Consider the following 22,712-nt stretch of genomic DNA (forward strand, 5'->3'; position numbering starts at 1 on the left):
TTTATTATGTTTTTTATTAATATTGAAACAATTAAAATACAAAACCAGGGTTTATATGTTTATTTATTTGGTAAAAACATCCAACCTATATGGGGCACTGATATTTGATATCCAAAATATTTCCAAGAAACATTCACTTATTTCAGGCCCACATTGACTTTATCTTCCAATATTTCCTTGTAATTCATCTACTGCCATTCACTTGTGTTTTACTGAAATTCATCTTCCATATAGAATTTAGAGTGATTTACTTCGGTGAAAATGGGATAATTAATATCTCTTTGAAATACTAATATCCAAGCACATGAAATTTCATAGAAGGATTTCTGCTATCTCTTCCTTGTCTGCATTTTTTGCTGGCATCCCTGAGCTTCTAGAATGCCTGGCTCACCAATCCCTCTACTGTAGACAAGTACATATACATATGTTTTTTCAGGAATTTTTCTCTCTCGCTTTCTGCTTCCTCTCCTGCTCTCATCCTTTCCTGGCCCCTACGCCCTTTAATTTGGCTCATCTAAGTGTCAACTCAGACATGATCTCTGGAAAACTCATTTTTGACAGTTTTATTTATATTCCTTCCAGCTACAGCATCAATAATTATTCAGTAAAACAGATAAAGAGTGTTCCAGAAGTTTTGAAATATTGTGCTTACAGTCCAGGGGCAAAGGGTAGAGACATGGCAAGAAACGACTTACAGTTTAGGTAGGAACATTGCAGTAGAGATGACACTAGAGTACTAAGGCAGCCCTGAGGATGGAGGTGCCTATTTATCTGGCGAAACAGCAGGAATCAATGAAGGCTTCATGTAGCAGTCTAAGGCCTTAAAAGATGAAAATAAAATTGTTAGAATAGCAGAGGAAATCTTTTCATATGTAACAAACAGGATGTACATTGATGGAAATATAAAAAGTAACAGAAGTTTGTGAATTATTAATAAAACAACATGCACAGCATGCTGTTGAACGGTACTATTATGAAGTAGAGAACAATCTACAATGTTATTTTATATGTGTATTGTATATTTATATTCTGTTTTTCTTCTAACATTATATGTATATACATTAGGTGGATAAATCTGTGAGTAAATCTGTGATATGTCTGTATTTGTTGAACCTAGTGACATCTAGTTCCCTTTGGGTGGTTTTGTGAAGTTTTGGATAATTAGAAGTATTTTTTCATCAAAGGTTTCTCATAGATCACAAATATCTCAGTTTTGTGAATATTTTCTTTCATGATATCTAATCTTTTTTTTTTTTTTTTTCCCTATCTGGTGTAGTCTGCCTCTCTGACATTACAATTTACACGTCTATCAGTACAGGTTTTTTTAATTTTTAATTTCTTCCATGTCTATACTTATCTTCTTAAGATTTACATAGGGATAGGGTTGCACTACTTTAAAACAGCTTGTCCCTTTCTGCTGTTGCTTTTATAATTTGAGATAATACCCTACGCAAGAGGCAAGATGTATTTCATGATTATCTTATGCAGTCTGTGTTTTTCCATCCTTCATTATGAGAATGGACACTTTCTGGCACTATATGAGCACCGGGCTTGGTTTACCTTGATGTTGTTTAGATAATTTTTCTCTTAGTCTCAAATAATTCCTAGCACACATGCACAGTTGACTATTCTGATAAATACCTGAGAGGGGAACCTCCACACATCTCCAGGATTCTTTCACTATACTGCTTTCTCCTCTTCAGTTGCTATCCTGTGATCACTGTCTGCTTTGGTCTTTTCAGACTGTCCTTACTCAACAACAATTAGGGGAGTCTGGTAGCGTGTAGGTCAGGCTTTTTCTTTTTTTTATTTTTTTTCTCCAGGTGTGCTTTCCTGAAAACTCTGTTAAGACAGGGATCTGGGGCATTCCCAAGGCTTCCTTCTCTTGTTTTCTATTTTTCAAAGATCTTTGTCTTTGTTGCCTAAATTCTACTGTCTTAATAATAACTGTTTAATGTGTTTTGGCTGGGTTTTTTTTTTGGGGGGGTAAGGGGGAAGATGGAAAATTAACACCTGTTCCTCTGTCTTGGCTAGAAGGAGATTGCAGTAGAACTTCAGCACATGCTATGGACTGGCCAGCATGCTTTTATTCTTGCTTTACTTTACTGCTTGCTTCTCATCCTTCATTTGTCAGTATGGCCATCTCTTCCTCAGAGAAATCTTCCCTGGGCCCAGTATAGATTAAATTCTCTTACATAACAGACTAATTTTCTTACAGAATCTATCTGAATTAATAATTGTCACTGTTTTGTCTTTTTTTTTTTTTTCACTTTACTTCAAGCTAAATAAGAGCAGAGGTCCTGTCTAGTCTGCAGAGCTCAGTATCACATGTCCGCCACTGTGCCCACTGAGTTATATCTGTATAATGTGTGAGTGAGTGACTGTGAGAATGTGAAGCCCTTTATATATAAAAACTGTTCCTGTATTCTCTTTCTTTTTTTATACTGATATAGATTCTTTTAACCAATTGGAAATTCAAAACACAGCTCTTCCCTGTAAGAGCCATGCAGAACGTAATAAAAATTATTATAAAAAACTTACAGATAATATCAAAGCACTGGAAACTATGATTATTTTTCTAAAAATGAAGCTATCTAAAACGAAAGGAATAAACTTACAGTTATACCATCAAAGATGTGAATGGGAGCAAAAACTCCACAGTTTGAGGTATGAAATCCTAGCTTTAAAGAAACATTTGAACTATTTATTTAGAACTATTTATTTGAAATATTTATTTATTTATATATTGGAGAATTTTTGACATTGCTGACATATCATCTGGTATTTAATAGGAGAGAAGTCATCTTAGTCTTCTGTGGTATAAAATTCTTGGAAATAATAAAATAAGTTCTTAATTGTAATTACAATTACTGATAATTAAATGTATATTCTTTTAAATCATAATTCTAATAACTATATTAGAAGTTCACCTTAGGGAAATCTCCTTTTATTTAACAAATTGAATTTGGAATTTTAAATATTTGTATTATAATTAATACTGTTATGAACATTTTTACACAAGTCTTAATTTTCAAATTATATGCCTTTAACATATTCTTCAATATAGAATTCTTGGGTTCAAGTAATCTAATGAAAATGGCTTTGATCAATATTTTGAAATGGTTCTCAGGAATGTTTATGCAAATTTATAACTCAACCAACAGAGTTTCAATTGGCCTTTTTCAACCCAGAAGAAGTTTCTTAAGGAAATTACATAGTTTGTTTTCATAATGCAGGGAATGAAAAGGAAAATGGAAAGTGACTACTGATTCGCTTGTTCAACATCTCTCCTACACAGATAAAATTAATTTAAACTTTTGTGTTGAAAACATATATTATTCTTCATTGTTTAATTAAATATTAGACCTTGTCTTTCCCCAAAAGGAATTTCAGAATTGTTTATAATATATACCAGCATCAACAAGTACCTTGAAATTATCACTCAAAACAGAAACACAGAACACGTGGGTAGCAAATTAAAATTAGCAGTCTGCAATTATATGTTGTGTGAGAGACATCGGAATGAGTTCTCTTACACTGCCAGTGACTTTCAGGAATGCTTGTGTTGTTTTGTGGAGATGAACATTTCCCTCCAGTGAATTCATAAACTTATTTATAAATGGTAAATTTTGGTTAGTTTACACTCCATGATCTGTCCCAGTTTGGGAGTAATTATGACTATGTAAAAAAGTAATTTTCAACTTATACATTTGAAAATTTTCAATATCCTTTTCAAGAGTAACTAAACTAACAGAAACTTACCAATTAGGAGAATGTTCTTTCACATCTACTTTTCATGTGTACATGTCTTTTGGGAGAAAATGAAGTGAGATATTCAAAACCTTAGAACTAGAAAAAACAAATATTCAAGAAAACAGACATTTTATTAGATAATCAATGACTAGATGAAGAGTCAGGTCTCAAAATGAACTTTTCGCTAACAAAATGAATTTTAAGATAAGTATATTTAACTGCAGATTCACACTAAAAGAAATGGAAGAGATGAGAAAAAATGATTCTATAGCATTTGAACAAATTAAGGAAAAGTTAACAAGAGAAATAGAGCAACATAGAAAAGAAGTTGCGCTAAAAGAAGAATTGGAACACAGACTGAGAGCCCAAAATGTGGAGTTGGGGACCCTTAGAAATAATCTGGAGGTAAATTAATCTTTGGTTAACATCACATTTATTATTTTACTTCATCACTATTAGTTGTGATGTCTCTTTGATTCAATGCTTATTGTTATAAAACAAACCAAAATCGGGCGGCGCCTGTGGCTCAGCGGGTAGGGCGCCGGTCCCATATGCCGGAGATGGCGGGTTCAAACCCAGCCCCGGCCAAAAAAAAAAAAAAAAAAAACCAAAATCTTGCCTTAAAAATTAACTATGATATTTATAGCTAAAGTTGTTTATTATAAATCTTGGCATCCAAGTAGTATCTTATTTCAATACAAAGAATTTTTTAAAATAATATACCATAATATATACTTAATGATGACTTATTAGATGTTTTGTTCCTAGTAAAATAGTTCAGTGATTTTTCCCCTATTTCACATTTATTACAACTTCAAACATTATGAAGAGGAAAGAAACAAAATGTATTGTAATCTAAAGTAATCTCATGATTTTCTAAGAAGACCTCTGCAAATTTTATCTTATTTGTCATTTGTGTTTTGAAATATAAGGCTTATTTTGCATTTATCTATTTATTCCAGAGAGGTAACTGTGATTTGGTAGATGAGCCTCATGGGTTAGGATCAGAAGACTGAGGAAAATCCTACAAGGGGCTTATACGTTTAATCTATCCTTTTCAGAATTGTGATCAGTAACTGAGTTAATTGATATATAGAGAAATGCTTTGCACAATGCCTAGATTTGTCATTTATCAATAGATACAATTGTTATAACTTAGGATAAAAATGTTAGAAGAGTAGAATATCTATAGAATGCTCTCAGAAAAAAAACTTAAAGAACGTTGGCAAATTTTGCCTGTTCTAGTATACGCAGAGCTGAGGCTCCTACTATGGAGGGGGATGTAGGTTAGACACCAGAGTGTACACCCAACTTTCTAGTGTGTCACAGTTATTAGAGTTTTGTGCATTTGGATTTGTTGTCATTCAAAGAAAGCCTTTTCCAATTTGGAGATTCATAAAAATTCTTTACTGATTTCTTTTTTGCTTTCACAGATTCATTGCATTCATGTAAATTTTTGAACTTAAAGGAATTTATGCTCTATAAGGTTTGAGGTTTGGATCCAGCTTCTTTGCCCAGTTAGCTGCTTTTTACAACCCTTTCATTTCATAAATGTGCATGTTATTATTTACTTTCTGGGGAAATCGTGATATTTTATTGAGTGATAGCTAAAAGTTTCCTTTCTTTTACTTAGAATTGTCAAAGGCATGAACATGAAAGAGATCTCCTGAACAAAGAAATTGTCAGACTAAGATTGAAAGTAGAAAGAATGAAAATGAACAATGAGGAGATAGACAAGAAACACTTGCGGGACTTGGAAATCATCAAAGACAAGACTGATGATCTTCAAAATGCTGTAAAGCTCAGTGAAGAAAGGTTAATGAAAGTAACAGCCCAGTATAATGGCCAGCTCAACATACTACGAGACGAGAATAAAGTGCTACAAGCCAAACTGAAGGAAGCGAAAGAAAACCAGGAAAAACTAGAAGCAGAACTTGAATCCCACCGTCTCAGACTGGCAGATGCTAACAGTGAGCGTCACCAAAGTCAGGTCTCCCAAAGAGACCTTGCCTTCATTGTCCAGAGAACAAAAGAAGAATGGTCTGATACACTGGAGTATATGAACTCTCGTGCCGAAACCCTTTTCCAACAACTCTGTGATGCAGAAGAGAAATTCAGTTGCCTGCAAGCTGAGTTTTGTCACATGAAAGATGCTCTTCGAGAGAAGAGTTTTGCTCTAGAAGGTGCACAGAGAGACCTGATGGAAGCACAGTTGGAAAAGCAGAACATTCAACTGAAGTATCAAAGTGAACAAAGGACAGTGAGTATGTACATTGTAAAGCAGGAGTCTTTAGAGCAGAGACTGTCCGGACTGCAATGTAAAACTATGTCACTTCAACAACAGCTGGATGATGTTCACAAGGATTCTGCAGATAAAGAGAAGGCAAAACACAGCAGAGACAGCCCGTGTGCTGCAGTGGTGAAGGCTCTTGAAGTAGGGCATGAAAGGTACAGTCTGCTTTTGGAAGAGGAAAACAAGAAGTTGCTTGATGAATGCAATCACTTAAAAGAAAGGCAGTACCAATATAAAAAAGAGAAAGTGAAAAGAGAAGTAAGTATCAAGAAATAAACATTTTTCAAACTTCCAAAAAGAAAAGTGAAGTGGTATTTGGTAGTGACTAAGCATCGTATCTGGTTGAACGTGAGACTATCTAGATCTATATTTGTGATATCAGCCTAGAAACATACCTTGTTTCCAGCAAATAAAAGTTAGTGCTGAGAGATGTTTTACCTTGACTAAAGACAGTGTGTCACTTACAACATTTTAAGAGTTTAAGTTATAAATTGTTAATAGACATAGAGTAAAAATGCTGAAATCATAATTTTAGTGTCTTTATGTTGCCTCATTTTAAGACAGAGCCGAAGCAGAAAAAAGTGAGTAGGAAGCTGAGTAGGGGTAGGACTTGCAGGAGTTGAGATTAGGGAGGGAGGTGGAGGCCAGCTTACTTAGGGCCTGCAGGAGCCATTGGAATTTTACTTTTATTCTAAAATAGGGATTATTGGGAGAGTTTGAGCAGAGGACTGAATTTGTGAGAAACTTTGAGGCTGATCTGAGCTTCTAATCAAAAAGAAAGAAACCATTTTACAGGGTAGAATTTGCCACCACTATCCCATCCACATGCATATGAATTTTGTTATGCATTTCACATTCCTTTTAAGCCTTCAGTTGGTCCTTATGCATTTCACATTCATGAGGGGAGGAATGAATAGAGGACTGAATCTGTTGTCTGAGCAGTAGAATACTGACTTGGCGGGGAGGTAGCACTTTCCTTAGTGTCCTTAGCCAAATTTAGTGATCAACAGGAATGTGTACACAGGAGGAAAAGAAGGTGAGTCAATGCAATGTATGTGATGATAATCTTCAAGGTATATATGTTAAAGTTAAATATTATTAACACATCCTAATAATAAAGTGTTTATAATATCTGCAACAAAAATATCTTACCAGGCAGTTTTGAGACAACTTCGCCAAGAACTGTGTGATACCATGCAAAAACTATCCAGATCGGAGACGTTACTAGAAACTACATCACGTTGTCACATTCATTTAGAAGATGAGACCCAACATTCAATGAGAAAAATAAGTCAGATGACAAACCAAGTATGTACATAATTAACATGCCACCCGTTAATCTAGAGCTGATCCAATAAAATAAAGTGTTTTAGAACACTAGCTGCAGGTGACAGCTTTCTTTTTATATTTTCATTATGAGTAGTTTTGTACAATTTTATTATCTTTATCATGTACTTATTTCTTAAATTCTGACTTTCATTCTTCCACTTTTCCTTAAAATTACTTAGAAATATACCATATTTTCTTATAATATATGCCCTTAGGAAAGTCGAGGATTATGCATCATTTTTCACAGAAGTTGTGAGACATTTTTCCTGTTAAGCAGTAGTTTTCAGTGATTTCTCTATTGCCATTGTGAGGCAAGCCAGATTAAATCAGGGTAATGTCTAATGAAATGTTCCAGAACATATCTTCAATTTTGTGAATGGATACAAAATCTGTGTATACTTATTTCACGGATTTCAGGTTAACTCATAGAGAAAGGCCTTTATATTCTTGTCTAAAATGAAAATGCTGCTCGGGAGGCTGAGGCAAGAGAATCGCTTAAGTCCAGAAGTTGGAGGTTGCTGTGAGCTGTGTGAGGCCACGGCACTCTACAGAGGGCCATAAAGTGAGACTCTGTCTCTAAAAAAAAAATAATAAATAAATAAATAAAATGAAAATGTTTTAGGTTAATTTATAAACTCTTTGCAAAGTTAATTGCCTTCATTTCCATTTCACTTTAATTATATTGTAAAAGCACAGAAATATTCAGGTCTTGGATAGGAGGTACATCCAAAATAAAGAATTAAGAAAATTATCCAGATCCTGCCATTGGATTTTTAAAAGCAAATGTATTGAGGTCTCATTCACATACCATGCAGTTCACCACTTAATGTCTCTTAGTATATTCACAGGGTTGTGGAATCATCATCACAATCAATTTCAGAACATTTGCATCAATGTGAAAAGAAACCCCACATCTTATAACCATAACCTCCACCCTAATCTTATCCCTCCACTTTCCCCAGGCCTGGGCAACCACCATCTACCTTTATCTCCATAGATTTGCTTATCTAGACAGTTCATTTTTGGGGTGGCGGGGTGGGGGGGAAGGAGACTTTATCAATCAAATTTTATTTTATTTTTTTCCAAGGGACATATTATACATCCTCACAATGTGCACAATAGGTGAGATCTTGCCTCGTGCCCTCCCTCACTCTGCCAAACGTTCCCCACCCCGCTTCACTCTACCCACAAACTGGACTATAAGAGTGTTTTATTGTTCTTATGAGCATGTAATTGTTTATATATTGATTTCATATAGGTATGGAGGTATGGATTTCATATTGGATATTTATTTTTCTATTCTTATGGTACTTTACTAAAAAGAATGTATTTCAATTCCATCCAGGCAAATGTAAAAGATGTAAAGTCTCCATCTTTTTAATGGCTGAATAATATCCCATGGTATACATATACCACAGTTTGTTGATCCATTCATAGGTTGATGGACACTTAGGTTGCTCCCATGACTGGGCAATTATGAATTGAGTCACAGTAAACACTCTAGCGCAAATGTCTTTGTGGTAAAATGATTTTTGTTATTCTCGATAGAAACCTAGTAATGGGATTGCAGCGTCAAAATGGTAGGTCTACTTTTAGATTTTTGAGGATCCTCCATACTTCTCTCCAAAAAGGCTGTATTATTTTGCAATCCCACCAGCATGGTAGAAGCATCCCTTCTCTCCATATCCACAATAGCATCTGTAGTTCTGGGATTGCTGGGGTTAGGTGATATCTTAGAGTGGTTTTGATTTGCATTTCACTGGTGATTAAAAGACAATGAGCATTTTTTCAAGTGTTTGATGGACATTCGTCTGTCATCCTCAGAGAAGTTTCTGTTCAAATCTCTTGCCCACTTATAGAGAGGGTTGTTTATACTTTCTTATGGTTCAATTTGAGTTCTGTGTACGTTCTAGTTATCAGGCCTTTGTCAGATTCATAACATGCAAAAACTTTCTCCCATTTGAAGGCTGGCTGTTGGTTTCATTTGCGATAGCCTTAGGTGTGCAAAAGCTTTTAAGCTCGATCAAGTCCCAGGTATTTATTTTTGGTGTTGCTGTAATTGCTAAGAGGGTCTGTCTCACAAAGTTTTTTCCCAGGCCAATGTATTCAAGTGTTTTCCCCCACTCTTTCCTAGAATTTTTATTGTTTTGTGTCTTATAATTAAATCTTTCATCTACGAAGAATCAATTTTTTGTCAATGGTGAGAGGTGCAGGTCCAGTTTCAGTCTTCTACATGTGGATAACAAGTTCTTCCAGCACCATTTGTTAAATAAGGATCTTTTTCCTCATTGCATGCTCTTTGTAGGCTTTTCAAAGATTAAATGGCGATATGTGGCTAGGTTCATCTCTAAACTCTCTATCCAATTTCATAGATCTACATCTTTATTTTTGTGCCAGTACCATGCTGTTTTGTAGACAGTTCTTATAAATGGAGCCATATACTACTTAGTCCTTTGTGACTGGATTCTTTCACAAAGCGTGTTTTCAGGATGAATCCACGTTGTAGTATGGATCAATACTTCATTTCTTTTCATGGTCTGGTACTGTTCTATTGTGTGGTCCTACTGGTGATCGATTCTTCACTTGCTGGACCTTTAGGTTTGTTTCTACTTTTTGCCACCAATGCATCATAGTCCCATGAACATTAATTTAAATGATATCAAGCGGACGTGTTTTCATTTCCCTGCCATTGACTATCATCCTCAGTTAGTTAGCAGATTTGACCATCTCTCTGCCTTGCTCATGCTGTGCTTCCCGCTTTTTTAGCTTCTGATCATCTAACCTCATTCAGACCTGAGCACAATTTTTCCTTCTTCATGAAACTTTCTCTGAGTGTTCTGACTTTCGTTGACTTTATTCTTTAGTACTTGATATCTAATCTGTGCAGAATAAGTTAGTCCTTCATTTTGCATTGCTTTTTTTAATTTTTTTATTATTAAATCATAGCTGTGTACATTTGTGCAATCAAGGGGTACAATGTGCTGGTTTCATATACAATCTGAAATATTCTCATCAAACTGTTCAACATAGCCTTCATCGCATTTTCATGCTTATTGTATGTAGACATTTGTATTCTACCTTTAGTAAGTTTCTCCTGTACCCATTCTAAGATGCACCGTGATGTGGCCCCAGCCCTTACCCTCCGTCCACCATAACCTCCCCTCTCCCTTCCCTTCCCTTGGTCCTTTCCCCATATTCTTGAGCTATAGTTAGGTTATAGCCTTCATATGAAAGCTATAAATTAGCTTTATAGTAGGGATGAGTACATTGGATACTTTTTCTTCCATTCTTGAGATACTTTGCTAAGAAGAATATGTTCCAGCTCCATCCATGTAAACATGAAAGAGGTAAAGTCTCCATCTTTCTTTAAGGCTGCATAATGTTCCATGTTATACATGTACCACAATTTGCTAGTCCATTCGTGGGTTGATGGGCACTTGGGCTTTTTCCATGACTTAGCAATTATGAATTGGGCTGCAATAAACATCCTGGTACAGATGTTTTTGTTATATTGTCATTTTTGGTATTCTGGGTATATACCTAGTAAAGGAATTATAGGATCGAATGGCAGGTCTATTTTTAGATCTCTAAGTATTCTCCAAACATCCTTCCAAAGGGAACATATTAGTGTGCATTCCCACCAGCAGTGTAGAATTGTGCTCTTTTCTCCACATCCATGCGAAGATCTCTGGTTTGGGGATTTTGTTATGTGGGCTACTCTTACTCAGGTTAGGTGATATCTCAAAGTAGTTTTGATTGGCACTTCTCTGATGATTAAGAATGATGAGCTTTTCTTCATGTGTCTGTATTCCGTGTGTCTGTCTTCTTTAGAGAAGTTTCTCTTCAAGTTCTTTGCCCACCCTGTGATTGGATCACTTGTTCTTTTCTTGCTAATACGTTTGAGTTCTCTGTGGATTCTGGTTATTAAACCTTTATCGGAGGTATAACCTGCAAATATTTTCTCCCATTCTCAGGGCTTTTATTTTTTCATGAAGAGTCATCTTGTTCAATTATAAATTTGCTTAAGGTGAGAATAATATCTAAGTTGTATATAAAACGAGCACATTGTACCCTATAATTGCGTTAATGTACACAGCTATGATTTAATAGCAAAAGTTGATACGCCTATAAGTTATCCTTATATAAATTGAAAATGTTTTAGATTAACATTTGTTAGAATATAATTAAATACTTTATACTATACTGATAATTGATATAATAAAATTTTATTCTAAATATATTTTAAGCAATAAAATATAAAATTGGAACTTTTTTATTAAAAAAACAGAAAAAAACTCTTTCTTGCTATTGTTACTAATTTTCTCTATTTGGGATATATATTTCAGTGACTTTTCCCAAGTTATTTTATAATTAATAGATGGTATTTAACAGAATTTAGTGAAAAGTATTTTGTAAATATGTCTAGCTGTGATTTATCCATTGCAATATATTCCCAATGAAGTTTGTAATTGGGGAATTAAGGAAATTATATGGAAAGAAGGTGAAGGGGAGTCTCAGGGAAACTTGCCCTTTTCCCCTAGGTTGATGTGCTGAAAAGATCAACTCACAGTTATAGTAGATAATAAGAGAAAGGTTTATTTCCAAATACCATGCACATGGGGGGTATGAATGATTGCCCAATGTTTCAGTGATAGTCAGTGGCTTTTAAAGATGCCTTTTAGAAGGGAGTGGGGAGAGAAACTGTAAAATATATGTGTAGCAAGTGGTTGCGAGGGATGATGGGTAGATGGAGGGAAACAGACTGAGTTGCAGTTTAACCTGAGAGACAGGTCTCAGTGCTTCAAAGGACATTAGGGCCAGGCCTATGTGATAAGGACTCCAGCAGCCCCTTTTCTGATTCTAAATCAAGTTATTCAGGTTTTATAGAGGAGAGACTAGTGCATTCTAATCAAAAATGGCCTTTTCATTGAAAATATTCTCTATACCAAGGAATTATATTTTGATTTCCTTATCTCCTTCAAAGATATACATCTGGAAAGTACTCTATGTCTTTGCTTATCTCCTCATGTAATCTTATTTAATATTGATAAAGTTTGAAATATTTCCTGTAGTTCTTTCTTATTGTTCGTTGCTGTTTCAACAGTAGCAAGAAAATATTTTTCTGTTTTTTGTTTTTTTCTTTGTTTGTTTTAATGAGTTAGGGCCAAACCAGTCTGCTTCTTTCCTGCTAATACTAATTTAATTTCCAAGGAAAGTGTTCAACCAAATAAATAAGTGAATGTAGATGCAACCAGCAGGAAAAAAATATATTCATATCATTCTCACTATAGAAAAAAAAATTAAATTAGTACTCCTTCATTACAAAGTCAGAATTGGGACTTGTAGATTGATAATTGCCTTTCCAACTGAAAAGCTCTGGCCTTTCTGATCTACCACAGCACATGACCTTAACTTGATCATCAGAGTGCTTGCTAGTGCAGCCCATCATATCCAGTTGCTGGGAATGAAGTGATCAAGGCACCTTGATTTATCAATGGAGTACAGTGTTTTCAGGTTGAGGCTATTGCCTGGGGTCATGTAAGTTCCATACAACTCACTCTAGAAGATGCTCTGTGCACTGCAGTGCATGGTCATCCATCCCACTGATTGCTATGGAGACAAGTAAGCCATTAATTCTTATGAGTGGACGAAAACACTGCTGGCTACTGGAGTTGGTGACTGTTATCTACAGAATTTGGGACTGTTGTGGGCATCATGCTATGCATTTATTGCCCATTTCAGTAGTGTGGAGATAGTTGAGTGCAGCTGTCGGGGACCATTTTCATTGGCATGTCACCTGCCTAAACTATAAAATTAGAGCATAAAATACAACAAGATGTTAATAGTAAATATTATATGCCACTCACCATGTGCCTCACGTTTTTCTAAGTGCATTACGTGTATTCCCCAGTTCAGTCTTCCCAACATCCACATGAGGAAATCAGTGCTATTCTGTCCATGTTGTAGATGAAGAAACCAAGTTGCTAATTTGCTAAAGGTCACACAGCTAGTACTGGTGGAGCCAGTACTCAAACCCAGATCTTTTGGCCTCTGTAAATGTCCACCTCTCAAACTATTCCATGAGACATCTGGTTGTCATCTGAAGCATACACACAACTGAGATGTGAGAGAAAAAGGAAAACCTGGTCCCCTTGCTCTGTGGGAAGCTGAAGTGTGCTGTCCCCCGTGTAGCAGTGCACAAAGTTCTAGCCTTTTCTCTATTTTCCCTGTAAATTGGCTCAGAGACTACAATGTGTCTATGAATATGGACAGTTAGCATTTACCAACTTGTGCCTGTCTACTTGCTCATGTTCACAAAAAGAAAAAAAATAAAATAAACATCTGGTCACGATGGTTAGTAAAACATAGCTTTGACGTGACTGGGTAGGTTAAGTGGTAATTTTAACATCATGGCCTCTCCTTTGTCATGTTTAATTGCAAAGTTTAATAGTCATCCTCACAGTTTAAGGCGACACATTTAGATTAAATTCTCTCCTAGTGAAAACTTAAGCCTTGCGACTTAACTTTGGGGTTGACATTCTCTGTTGTACTTTTCTTCCCATTTATTTTTAAAAGTCCTTTTTCTTTTCCTAAAAGAAAAGATGATGGTGAGTGTTAGATGCTGAAAGTATATAAGTTGCCTTGTTACAATAAAATTAAATGTGAATAAAATAAAATAATAAAAGTTGATGTTGTGATCTTAGAATACAAAATATACATGCTTATCATAATGTAATCTCTTTCCCCATTTTATCAATTTTATAAATTTGAGTATTTATCTCATACAATATAGTTTGTAAAATTAAGAATAGTGTATTTATTGAGTATTTAATAGTATTTATGTAATACAATATAATTTGTAAAATTAATAATAATACAATATAATTTGTAAAAGCAAGAATAATGTTGTGTTTTCATCCTATAACAAGAGTAGATAACCTTCTCTGTGAAGGGCCAAATAGTATATTTTAGGTTTTATGATCCAGAAGATTCCTGTTGCAACAGCTCCACTGTGCAGCGATGGCAGAAAAGTATCTATAAATAATATGCAGAATGAAGGGGTGTGTCAGGGTTCCAATGAAATTTAGCTAAAAAATCTCTTCAGGTGATGAGCAGATTTGTACTAGATCATTATTATTTTTAATGCAAATAGTGTGTTAGTCTAAAAACCTTGTTTTCTATATGCTATATTTTTTAGCTGTCCATCCAGTGAGGGAAATGTGGGTCATTTCCAAGTGTAAACATTTTTCTAATCTTTGTTTTAGTTTCAAGAAGTAGAGGATCAACTCAAAGAGGAAGGACACCGTGCCGAGAAGATGCTAGACCAATGGAAAAAGTATGCTTTCAAGCAGCAAAAAAGAAAAATAAAAAGACTTGAGTATTATAAAGAAAATAAGTGTTACAGTTTGAGACTAGTGCTAGTTGTAATAGTAACTATATCTGTGTGAATCTTAGGAAAATTTTCAGCTTTAAGATATTTTGAAATGCATATTTTTTTTTACTTTGTTTCTAAATTTTGCACATTATGCATGGACATTGCTAGAAAAATGATATAGTTGCTTAATCATCTACTTTTCAAATATCTAAGGATTCACATAAACATACCTTCAAGTGTTTGTTCAAAAATTGCATGATATTTAAAAAAATTATCTGACATTAATTATTTTAAAAATTATATTTTAGGATCAAAATGGCAAATTCCAAATTAAAACTTACTGTCAAAGACCAAGCCGAAAAACTCAACCAGTATGAGAAAGACTTGTCAAGTGCAAGTTTCGTAAGTTAATCTCTTATTTTAGTTCTGTGGCAGAATAGGCCGAGTGTATCTTACTCAAAATGCTTTGGACTAGAAATGTTTTGGATTGTGGAATATTTGTACATGCATATTGAAATATCTTGGGAAGGGAATTCAAGTCTAAACCCAAATTTATTTGTAATATATACACCATATTCACACACCCTGAAGAAAATTTTATGTAATGTTTTATAATTTTGTGCATGAAGCAAAGATGTTTTCACTGCAACATGGCACATGAAGTCAGATGTCAAATTTTCCATTTGGAATGTCATTTTGACCCTAAAAGTGATTAGGATTTGGGGGCATTTGGATTTTAGGTTCTAATATTAAGATGCTCAACCTGTAGTACAGATGCTCACTGACTTTCAATGGGATTATATCCCAATAAACCCATCCTCACTTAGCCTAGCCTACCTGAAACATGTTCAGAGCACTTACATTAGCCTTCAGTTGAAAAAATAATCTAGTTGGGCGGCGCCTGTGGCTCAAGGAGTAGGGCGCCGGTCCCATATGCCTGAGGTGGTGGGTTCAAACCCAGCCCCGGCCAAAAAAAAAAAAAAAAAAGAAAAATAATCTAGTATAAGTCTGTCTATAATAAAGCATTGTATGTCCCTCATACCACATATTGCTAGCCTGGGAAGGATCATGAATCAAAATTCAACATACATTGAAATTGGGGTGTTTCATATCATTTTAAAGTCAAAAAAATTAAGGTAGCCATCATCATTATGTCAAACTTGCAAGGGCTTCACATCATTATGGAGTCACACAATAGGAAGTTGGAGGATCCCAAGTCAGGGACAACCTGCGTATAAGAATATGGTAGACAATATGAAAAACGTCTCTGATAAAAATATCTATCCCCTTCATAGTGATAGTACTTATTGCAAGTAGTGCCTGTCCCCTTGACTTTACAAAAGAAATTGACTTAATTCTTAAAATTAATGATTTGGGTAGTAAGATTTTAATAAAAACATTGTCATAGCCCAAGAATAATATTTTTATGTATACCACATTTCATTTATCCATTAAACCATTGGTGGACATTTTGTTTTTCCAAGTGTAAATTATTTTTAATCTTTTGTATTAGGTGCAGAAATCTCTGGAAGATCAGTTAGCAGAGACTATAAAATGTAAAAGGATGATGGAAGACCGCATGAAAGGTAAGGTTAAAAGCAGCACACAAAATAACTTGAGTATTCATAAAGCAAATAGCAGTGTAATATGAGATTGTATCTGTTCAGATAATAAGTATGTTTGTGTGAAGCCAAGGAAAGTTTCAACTTTAAGCTATTTTGAAATGCATGCCTTTGTATATTTTTTCAAAATTTTATACATTTTCCAAAAATACACCTAGAAAAATACCTTTGCCAAATCATCTGCTTTGTTAATCTTTGAGAAATTCTCTAATTATGCCTTTAGATATTTGTTCACAAGCTTTATGGCATTTTGAAAATTTATCTGTGATAAGAATTATTTTATAATATGTATTTTAGCCTTGAAAAAGAAAATTCAAAAATGAAAGTAAACTTTGGAAAGGCACTGGACTGCATTGAGAAGTACGTGTCATCTGCAAGTTCAGTAAGTCAATCTCTTACTTTCTATCATACTTAAAAGGAACTTTTTTTCTCTACTAGTACAGGCTGTACATTCTGCACCCCAAATGCCCAGAAGTATTTCAGATTTTAGAATATTTATATATACACAATAAAATATCTTGAGGATGGGATCCAAGTCTAAACACAATATTCATTAATGCGTCATGAACAACTTATGCACAAAGCCCGAATGTAACTTGATATAATATTTTTAAGTACTAAATTTTGCATGAAACAAAGATGTGTGTTTTCAATGAAACCTGTCACATGAATTCAGATGTGTAATTTTCCACTTGTGCTGTCATCTTTATATGTAAGATGAATAACATTTTGAAGCATTTTGGATTTCAGGTTTGGAGATTTCAGGATAGATGCTCATCCAGGAGCACAGGGAAGGGCCTAGTCAGTGCCTGCAGGTAGTGCTGAGAGGTAAAGCAAACTAAAACTCAAAGATATGGCCTTGATGGCCCTCTTTTTTAATTGGAAGTGTAGGATTGTAGAAGATTTTAGTTTAAAAAAGTGATGAAAAATAGATCTCTGGATGATACCTTGTATTAAGGAATATTAATACACAGTTATGCCATGGAATCCCAGCACTTTATGAGGCCAAAGTAAAAAGGCCAAGGCAAAAAGATCACCTGAAGCCTGGGCCTATCTCTACAAAAACTATAAACCAATTAGCCCATCATGGTGAACTGTAGTCCTAGCTCCTTGGAGACCCAGTCAGGTGAATCACTTGAGCCCAGGAATTAGAGACTTCATCAAGCTGTGATGGTAGCACTGTATTTGATCTTGGGTGACAAAGTTATACCTATTCTCAAAAAAAAAAAAAATAGAGTTCAAAGCAAGGGGAGAAACAGGATGATAGAAAAGCTGTAAGAGGTGATTCATGCCTGTAATCTAAGCACTGTAGAAGGCTTGAAACCAGGAGCTGTAGACAAGCCTAGGTAATGTGAGAACAAAAAGAAAGAGAGAGAGAGAAGAAAGAAAGAGAAGAAAGAAATGAAGAAAGAAAGGTAGGAAGGATGGAAGGAAGGAAGGGAGGGAGGGAAGGGAAAGAGAGAAAAGGAAGAAAAGAAAAGAAAAGAAAAAAGAGAGAGAGAGGAGAGAGAGAGAAAGGAAGAAAGGAGGGAGGGAAGGAAGGAAGGAAAGAAGAAAGGAAGTAAGGAGGAAGGAAGGAAGGAAGGAGGAAGGAAGGAAGGAAGGAGGGAGGGAGGGAAGGAAGGAAGGAGAGAAGGAAGGAAGGAAGGACCTGCAGGTGGTGCTGAGAGGTAAAGCTAACTAAGACTGAAAGATATGGCCTTGATGACCCTCTTTTTTAATTGAGGAAGGAAGGGAGGGAGAGAGGGAGTAAGGAAGGAAAAGGAAAGAAAGAAAGAAAAAATAATTATCCAGGTGTGGGTGTGGTGATGCTTCCCTATAGTCCCAGCTATTCAAGAGGCTGCAGTGAGAAAGTAACATGAGCCTTCATATTAGAGGTTGCAATGAGCTATGATCATGGCATTGTACTGAGTCAGAGCAAGACCCTGGCTCAAATAAAAGAAAGTTTAAAACAGAAATAAATAAAATTTAAAATAGAAAGTAAAAATAAAAATAAATGAAAAGCTGCAAGAAACAGGGAAAAGGCATGTTTATTATAGAGAAGTCTTAAACTTTGTGGGGGTTTGTTTTGTTTTGTTTTTGAGTTTGTTAGGGAAAGTCCCTATTATAATTGTTTCTCACTCTGGGGAGATGTGCCCTATGTTCTTACATGTGCCCATTAGGTGGGACCACACTGATCCCCTTCCCTTCTCCCCCTTTTTCCTCCCCCCTTAGCTCAACTGGAGTTAAATTGACTTTTTGTTTTGTGGGGGCATGTATTAGTTGGTCTACCAGCTTCATATTACTGTTGAATCCATTGGATACTTGCTTTTCCATTCTAGTGATACTTTACTAAAAAGAATGTTTTCTAACTATCCAGATGTACATTCTCCATCTTTTTATGGCTAAGTAGTATTTCATAGTATACATATACCACAGTTTGTTAATCCATTCATGAGTTGGTGGGCACTAGGGTAGTTTCCACATCTTGGTGATTGTAAACTGAGCAGCAATAATCAAATGCAGATGTCTTTATGATAAGGTGCCATTTTTTTCTTCTGGGTAGATGCCTAGTAGTGGCATTGTGGGATCAAATGGGAGGTATAATTTGAGTTCTTTGAGGACTCTCCCTACTTATTTCCAAAGAGACTCTATTAGTTTGCAATCTCAACAACAGTGTAAAGATGTTCACTTTTCTCCACATTTGCACAAGCATCTCATTTGGGACCCTGTGATGTAAGCTATTCTGAGTGGGGTTAAGTGATATCTAAAAATGATTTTGATTGTATTTCTGTGATGATTAAGACCATTTTTTTCATGTTTGTTAGCCATTCATTTGTCTTCTTCATAGGTTGTGTTCATGACAATTGCCCAGTGATAGATGGGATTGTTTATTCTTTTTATGTTGATTAATCTGAATTCCCTGTGGATTCTAATTATCAACCCTTTGTCAGATTAATAACCTGCAAATATCTTTTCCCATTCCAAAGGTTCTTTATTTGCTTTAGTTTTTTTTTTATTTTTATTAAATCATAGCTGTATACATTAGTATGATCATGGGGCACCATAAACTTGGTTCGTAGACCGTTTGACACATTTTCATTACACTAGTTAACATAGCTTTTGTGGCATTCTCTTAGTTATTTGGCTAAGACATTTACATTCCACTTTTACTAGGATTCACATATTCCCTTGAAGATTACTCAATCTGTTCCAAAAGGTAGAAAAAGAAGGAAGACTACCCAACACGTTCTATGAAGCAAACATCACCCTGATCCCCAAACCAGGAAAAGACCCAACAAGAAAACAAAATTGTAGAAAAATATCACTAATGAATATAGATGCAAAAATATTCAACAAGATTCTAACAAACAGAATCCAAAAACATATCAAACAAATCATACATCATGACCAAATCGGTTTTATCCCAGGGTCTCAAGGCTGGTTCAATATACGTAAATCTATAAATGTAATTCAGCACATAAACAAATTAAAAAACAAAGACCATATGATTCTCTCAATCGATGCAGAAAAAGCTTTTGATAACATCTAACATCCCTTCATGATCAGAACACTTGAGAAAATTGGTATAGAAGGGACATTTCTTAAACTAATAGAGGCCATATACAGCAAACCCACAGCCAATATCATATTGAATGGAGTTAAATTGGAATAATTTCCACTCAGATCTGGAACCAGACAAGGCTGTCCATTGTCTCCATTGCTCTTTAACATTGTAATGGAAGTAGGCTCAGTGCCTGTGGCTCAAGCGGCTAAGGTGCCAGCCACATACACCTGAGCTGGCAGGTTCAAATCCAAAGCAGAGGCCCAACAATGACAACTACAACCAAAAAATAGCCAGGTGTTGTGGCCAGCACCTGTGGTCCCAGCTACTTGGGAGGCAGAGGCAGGAGAATCGCTTAAACCCAGGAGTTAGAGGTTGCTGTGAGCTGTGATGCCACTACACTCTACCCAGGGCGACAGCTTAAGACTCCATCTCAAAAAAAAAAAAAAATTGTAATGGAAGTTTTAGCCAGCAAAATTAGGGAAGAAAAGGCGATCAAGGGTATCCACATAGGGTCAGAAGAGATCAAACTTTCACTCTTCGCAGATGATATGATTGTATATCTGGAAAATACTAGGGACTCTACTACAAAACTCTTAGAGGTGATCAAGGAATACAGCAGCGTCTCATGTTACAAAATCAACATTCATAAATCAGTAGCCTTTATATATACCTACAATGGTCAAGTTGAAAAAACAATTAAGGACTCTATTCCATTCACAGTAGTGCCAAAGAAGATGAAATACTTTAGAGTTTATCTAACAAAGGACGTGAAAGATCTATATAAAAAGAATTATGAAACTCTAAGAAAAGAGATAGCTGAGAATGTTAACAAATGGAAAAATATACCATGCCATGGTTGGGAAGAATCAACATTGTTAAAATGACCATATTACCCAAAGCAATATATAATTTCAACGCAATCCCCATTAAAGCTCCCCTGTCATACTTTAAAGATCTTGAAAAAACAATACTTAGTTTTATATGGAATCAGAAAAAACCTCGAATAGCCAAGACATTACTCAGAAATAAAAACAAAGCAGGAGGAATCACTCTACCAGACCTCAGACTATACTACAAATCAATAGTGATCAAAACAGCATGCTGGGCAGTGCCTGTGGCTCAAGGGGATAGGGCTCTGGTCCCATATGCCAGAGGTGGTGGGTTCAAACCCAGTCCTGGCCAAAAACCACAAAAACAAACAAAAAACCCAGCATGGTACTGGCACAAAAACAGAGAAGTAGACGTCTGGAACAGAATAGAGAACCAAGAGATGAATCCAGCTAATTACCGTTATTTAATCTTTGACAAGCCAATTAAAAACATTCAATGGGGAAAAGATTCCCTATTTAACAAATGGTGCTGGGTGAACTGGCTGACAACCTGTAGAAGACTGAAACTGGACCCACACCTCTCACCATTAACCAATATAGCCTCTCACTGGATTAAAGATTTAAATCTAAGACATGAAACTATAAAAATACTAGAAGAGAGTGCAGGGAAAACCCTTGAAGAAATTGGGTTGGGCGAGTTTTTCATGAGAAGGATCCCCCAGGCAATTGAAGCTGCTTGAAAAATACACTACTGGGACTTGATCAAACTGAAAAGCTTCTGCACAGCCAAGAACACAGGAAGTAAAGCAAGCAAACAGCCCTCAGAATGGGAAAAGATATTTGCAGGTTATGTCTCTGACAAAGATTTAATAACCAGAATCCACAGAGAACTCAAATGCATTAGCAAGAAAAGAACAAGGGATCCCATCACAGGCTGGGCAAAGGACTTGAAGAGAAACTTCTCTGAAGAAGACAAGCACATGGCCTTCAGACGTATGAAAAAATGCTCATCATCTTTAATCATCAGATAAATGCAAATAAAAACTACTTTGAGATATCATCTAACTCCAGTGAGACTAGCCTACATCACAAAATCCCAAAACCAGAGATGTTGGCGTGGATGTGGAGAAAAGGGAACACTTTTGCACTGCTGGTGGGAATGTAAATTAATACATTCCTTTTGGAAAGAGATACGGAGAACACTTGAAGATCTAAAAATAGATCTGCCATTCAATCCTGTAATCCCTCTACTGGGCATATACCCAGAAGACCAAAAATCACATCATAACAAAGATATTTGTATTAGAGTATTTATTGCAGCCCTATTCATAATTGCTAAGTCATCGAAAAAGCCCAAGTGCCCATTGATCCATGAATGGATTAATAAATTGTGGTATATGTACACCATGGAATATTATGCAGCCTTAAAAAAAGATGGAGACTTTACCTCTTTCATGTTTACATGCATGGAGCTGGAACATATTTTTCTTAGTAAAGTGTCTCAAGAATGGAAGAAAAAGTACCCAATGTACTCACCCTTTGACACTAAGGTAGGACCTTCACATGAAAGCTATAACCCAGTTACAACGTAATAATACGGAGAAGGGGGAAAGAGGAGGGAGGGAGCAGGGAGGGAGGTGGAGGGTGGGGGATTAATGGCATCTTGCTTTAGTTTTTGTGTCCTTACCTGTGCAGAGACTTTCCAGCTTAATTAAGTCCCATTTGTTTAATTTTGGTATTGTCGTGGATTGCCAACTGAGTCTTCATAAAATCTTTCCCCAGGTCTACATCATCAAGTTTTCCCCTGCACTTTCTTCTAGGACTTTTATCATTTCATGTCTTAGATTTAAACTTTTATCCATCTTGAATTCAATTTTTGCAAGTTGACGAAAAGTGCAGATCTACTTTCAGTTTTTATGTGAATTATCCAGTTCTGCCAGTACCATTTATTGAATAGTGATTA

General features: G+C 35.6%; 3 protein-coding genes across 3 annotated transcripts in view; all 3 read left to right on the forward strand.

Annotated features, from left to right (window-relative positions):
• LOC128594814 (ankyrin repeat domain-containing protein 26-like) overlaps window positions 1-5,707 on the forward strand; it is a 119,150-nt gene extending 113,443 nt beyond the window's left edge. Inside the window, exons 13-14 of the mRNA XM_053603665.1 lie at window positions 2,454-2,667; window positions 5,387-5,707. Coding sequence (XP_053459640.1) covers window positions 2,454-2,667; window positions 5,387-5,423 — 251 coding nt within the window. The 3' untranslated portion in view covers window positions 5,424-5,707. The remainder of the gene's footprint in view (window positions 1-2,453; window positions 2,668-5,386) is intronic.
• LOC128594815 (ankyrin repeat domain-containing protein 26-like) lies at window positions 5,468-16,401 on the forward strand. Its single transcript, XM_053603666.1, has 5 exons — window positions 5,468-6,304; window positions 7,202-7,354; window positions 14,641-14,711; window positions 15,059-15,152; window positions 16,264-16,401. Exons 1-5 carry the CDS (start codon window positions 5,468-5,470, stop codon window positions 16,399-16,401), a joined length of 1,293 nt encoding a protein of 430 aa, XP_053459641.1.
• A 284-nt stretch (window positions 16,402-16,685) lies between these two features.
• The window catches only part of LOC128594023 (ankyrin repeat domain-containing protein 26-like), a 57,456-nt gene continuing 51,429 nt past the window's right edge, over window positions 16,686-22,712 (forward strand). Inside the window, exon 1 of the mRNA XM_053602524.1 lies at window positions 16,686-16,754. Coding sequence (XP_053458499.1) covers window positions 16,692-16,754 — 63 coding nt within the window. The 5' untranslated portion in view covers window positions 16,686-16,691. The remainder of the gene's footprint in view (window positions 16,755-22,712) is intronic.

This window comes from Nycticebus coucang, chromosome 9, assembly GCF_027406575.1.
Source record: "Nycticebus coucang isolate mNycCou1 chromosome 9, mNycCou1.pri, whole genome shotgun sequence".
Classification (NCBI taxonomy): domain Eukaryota; kingdom Metazoa; phylum Chordata; class Mammalia; order Primates; family Lorisidae; genus Nycticebus; species Nycticebus coucang.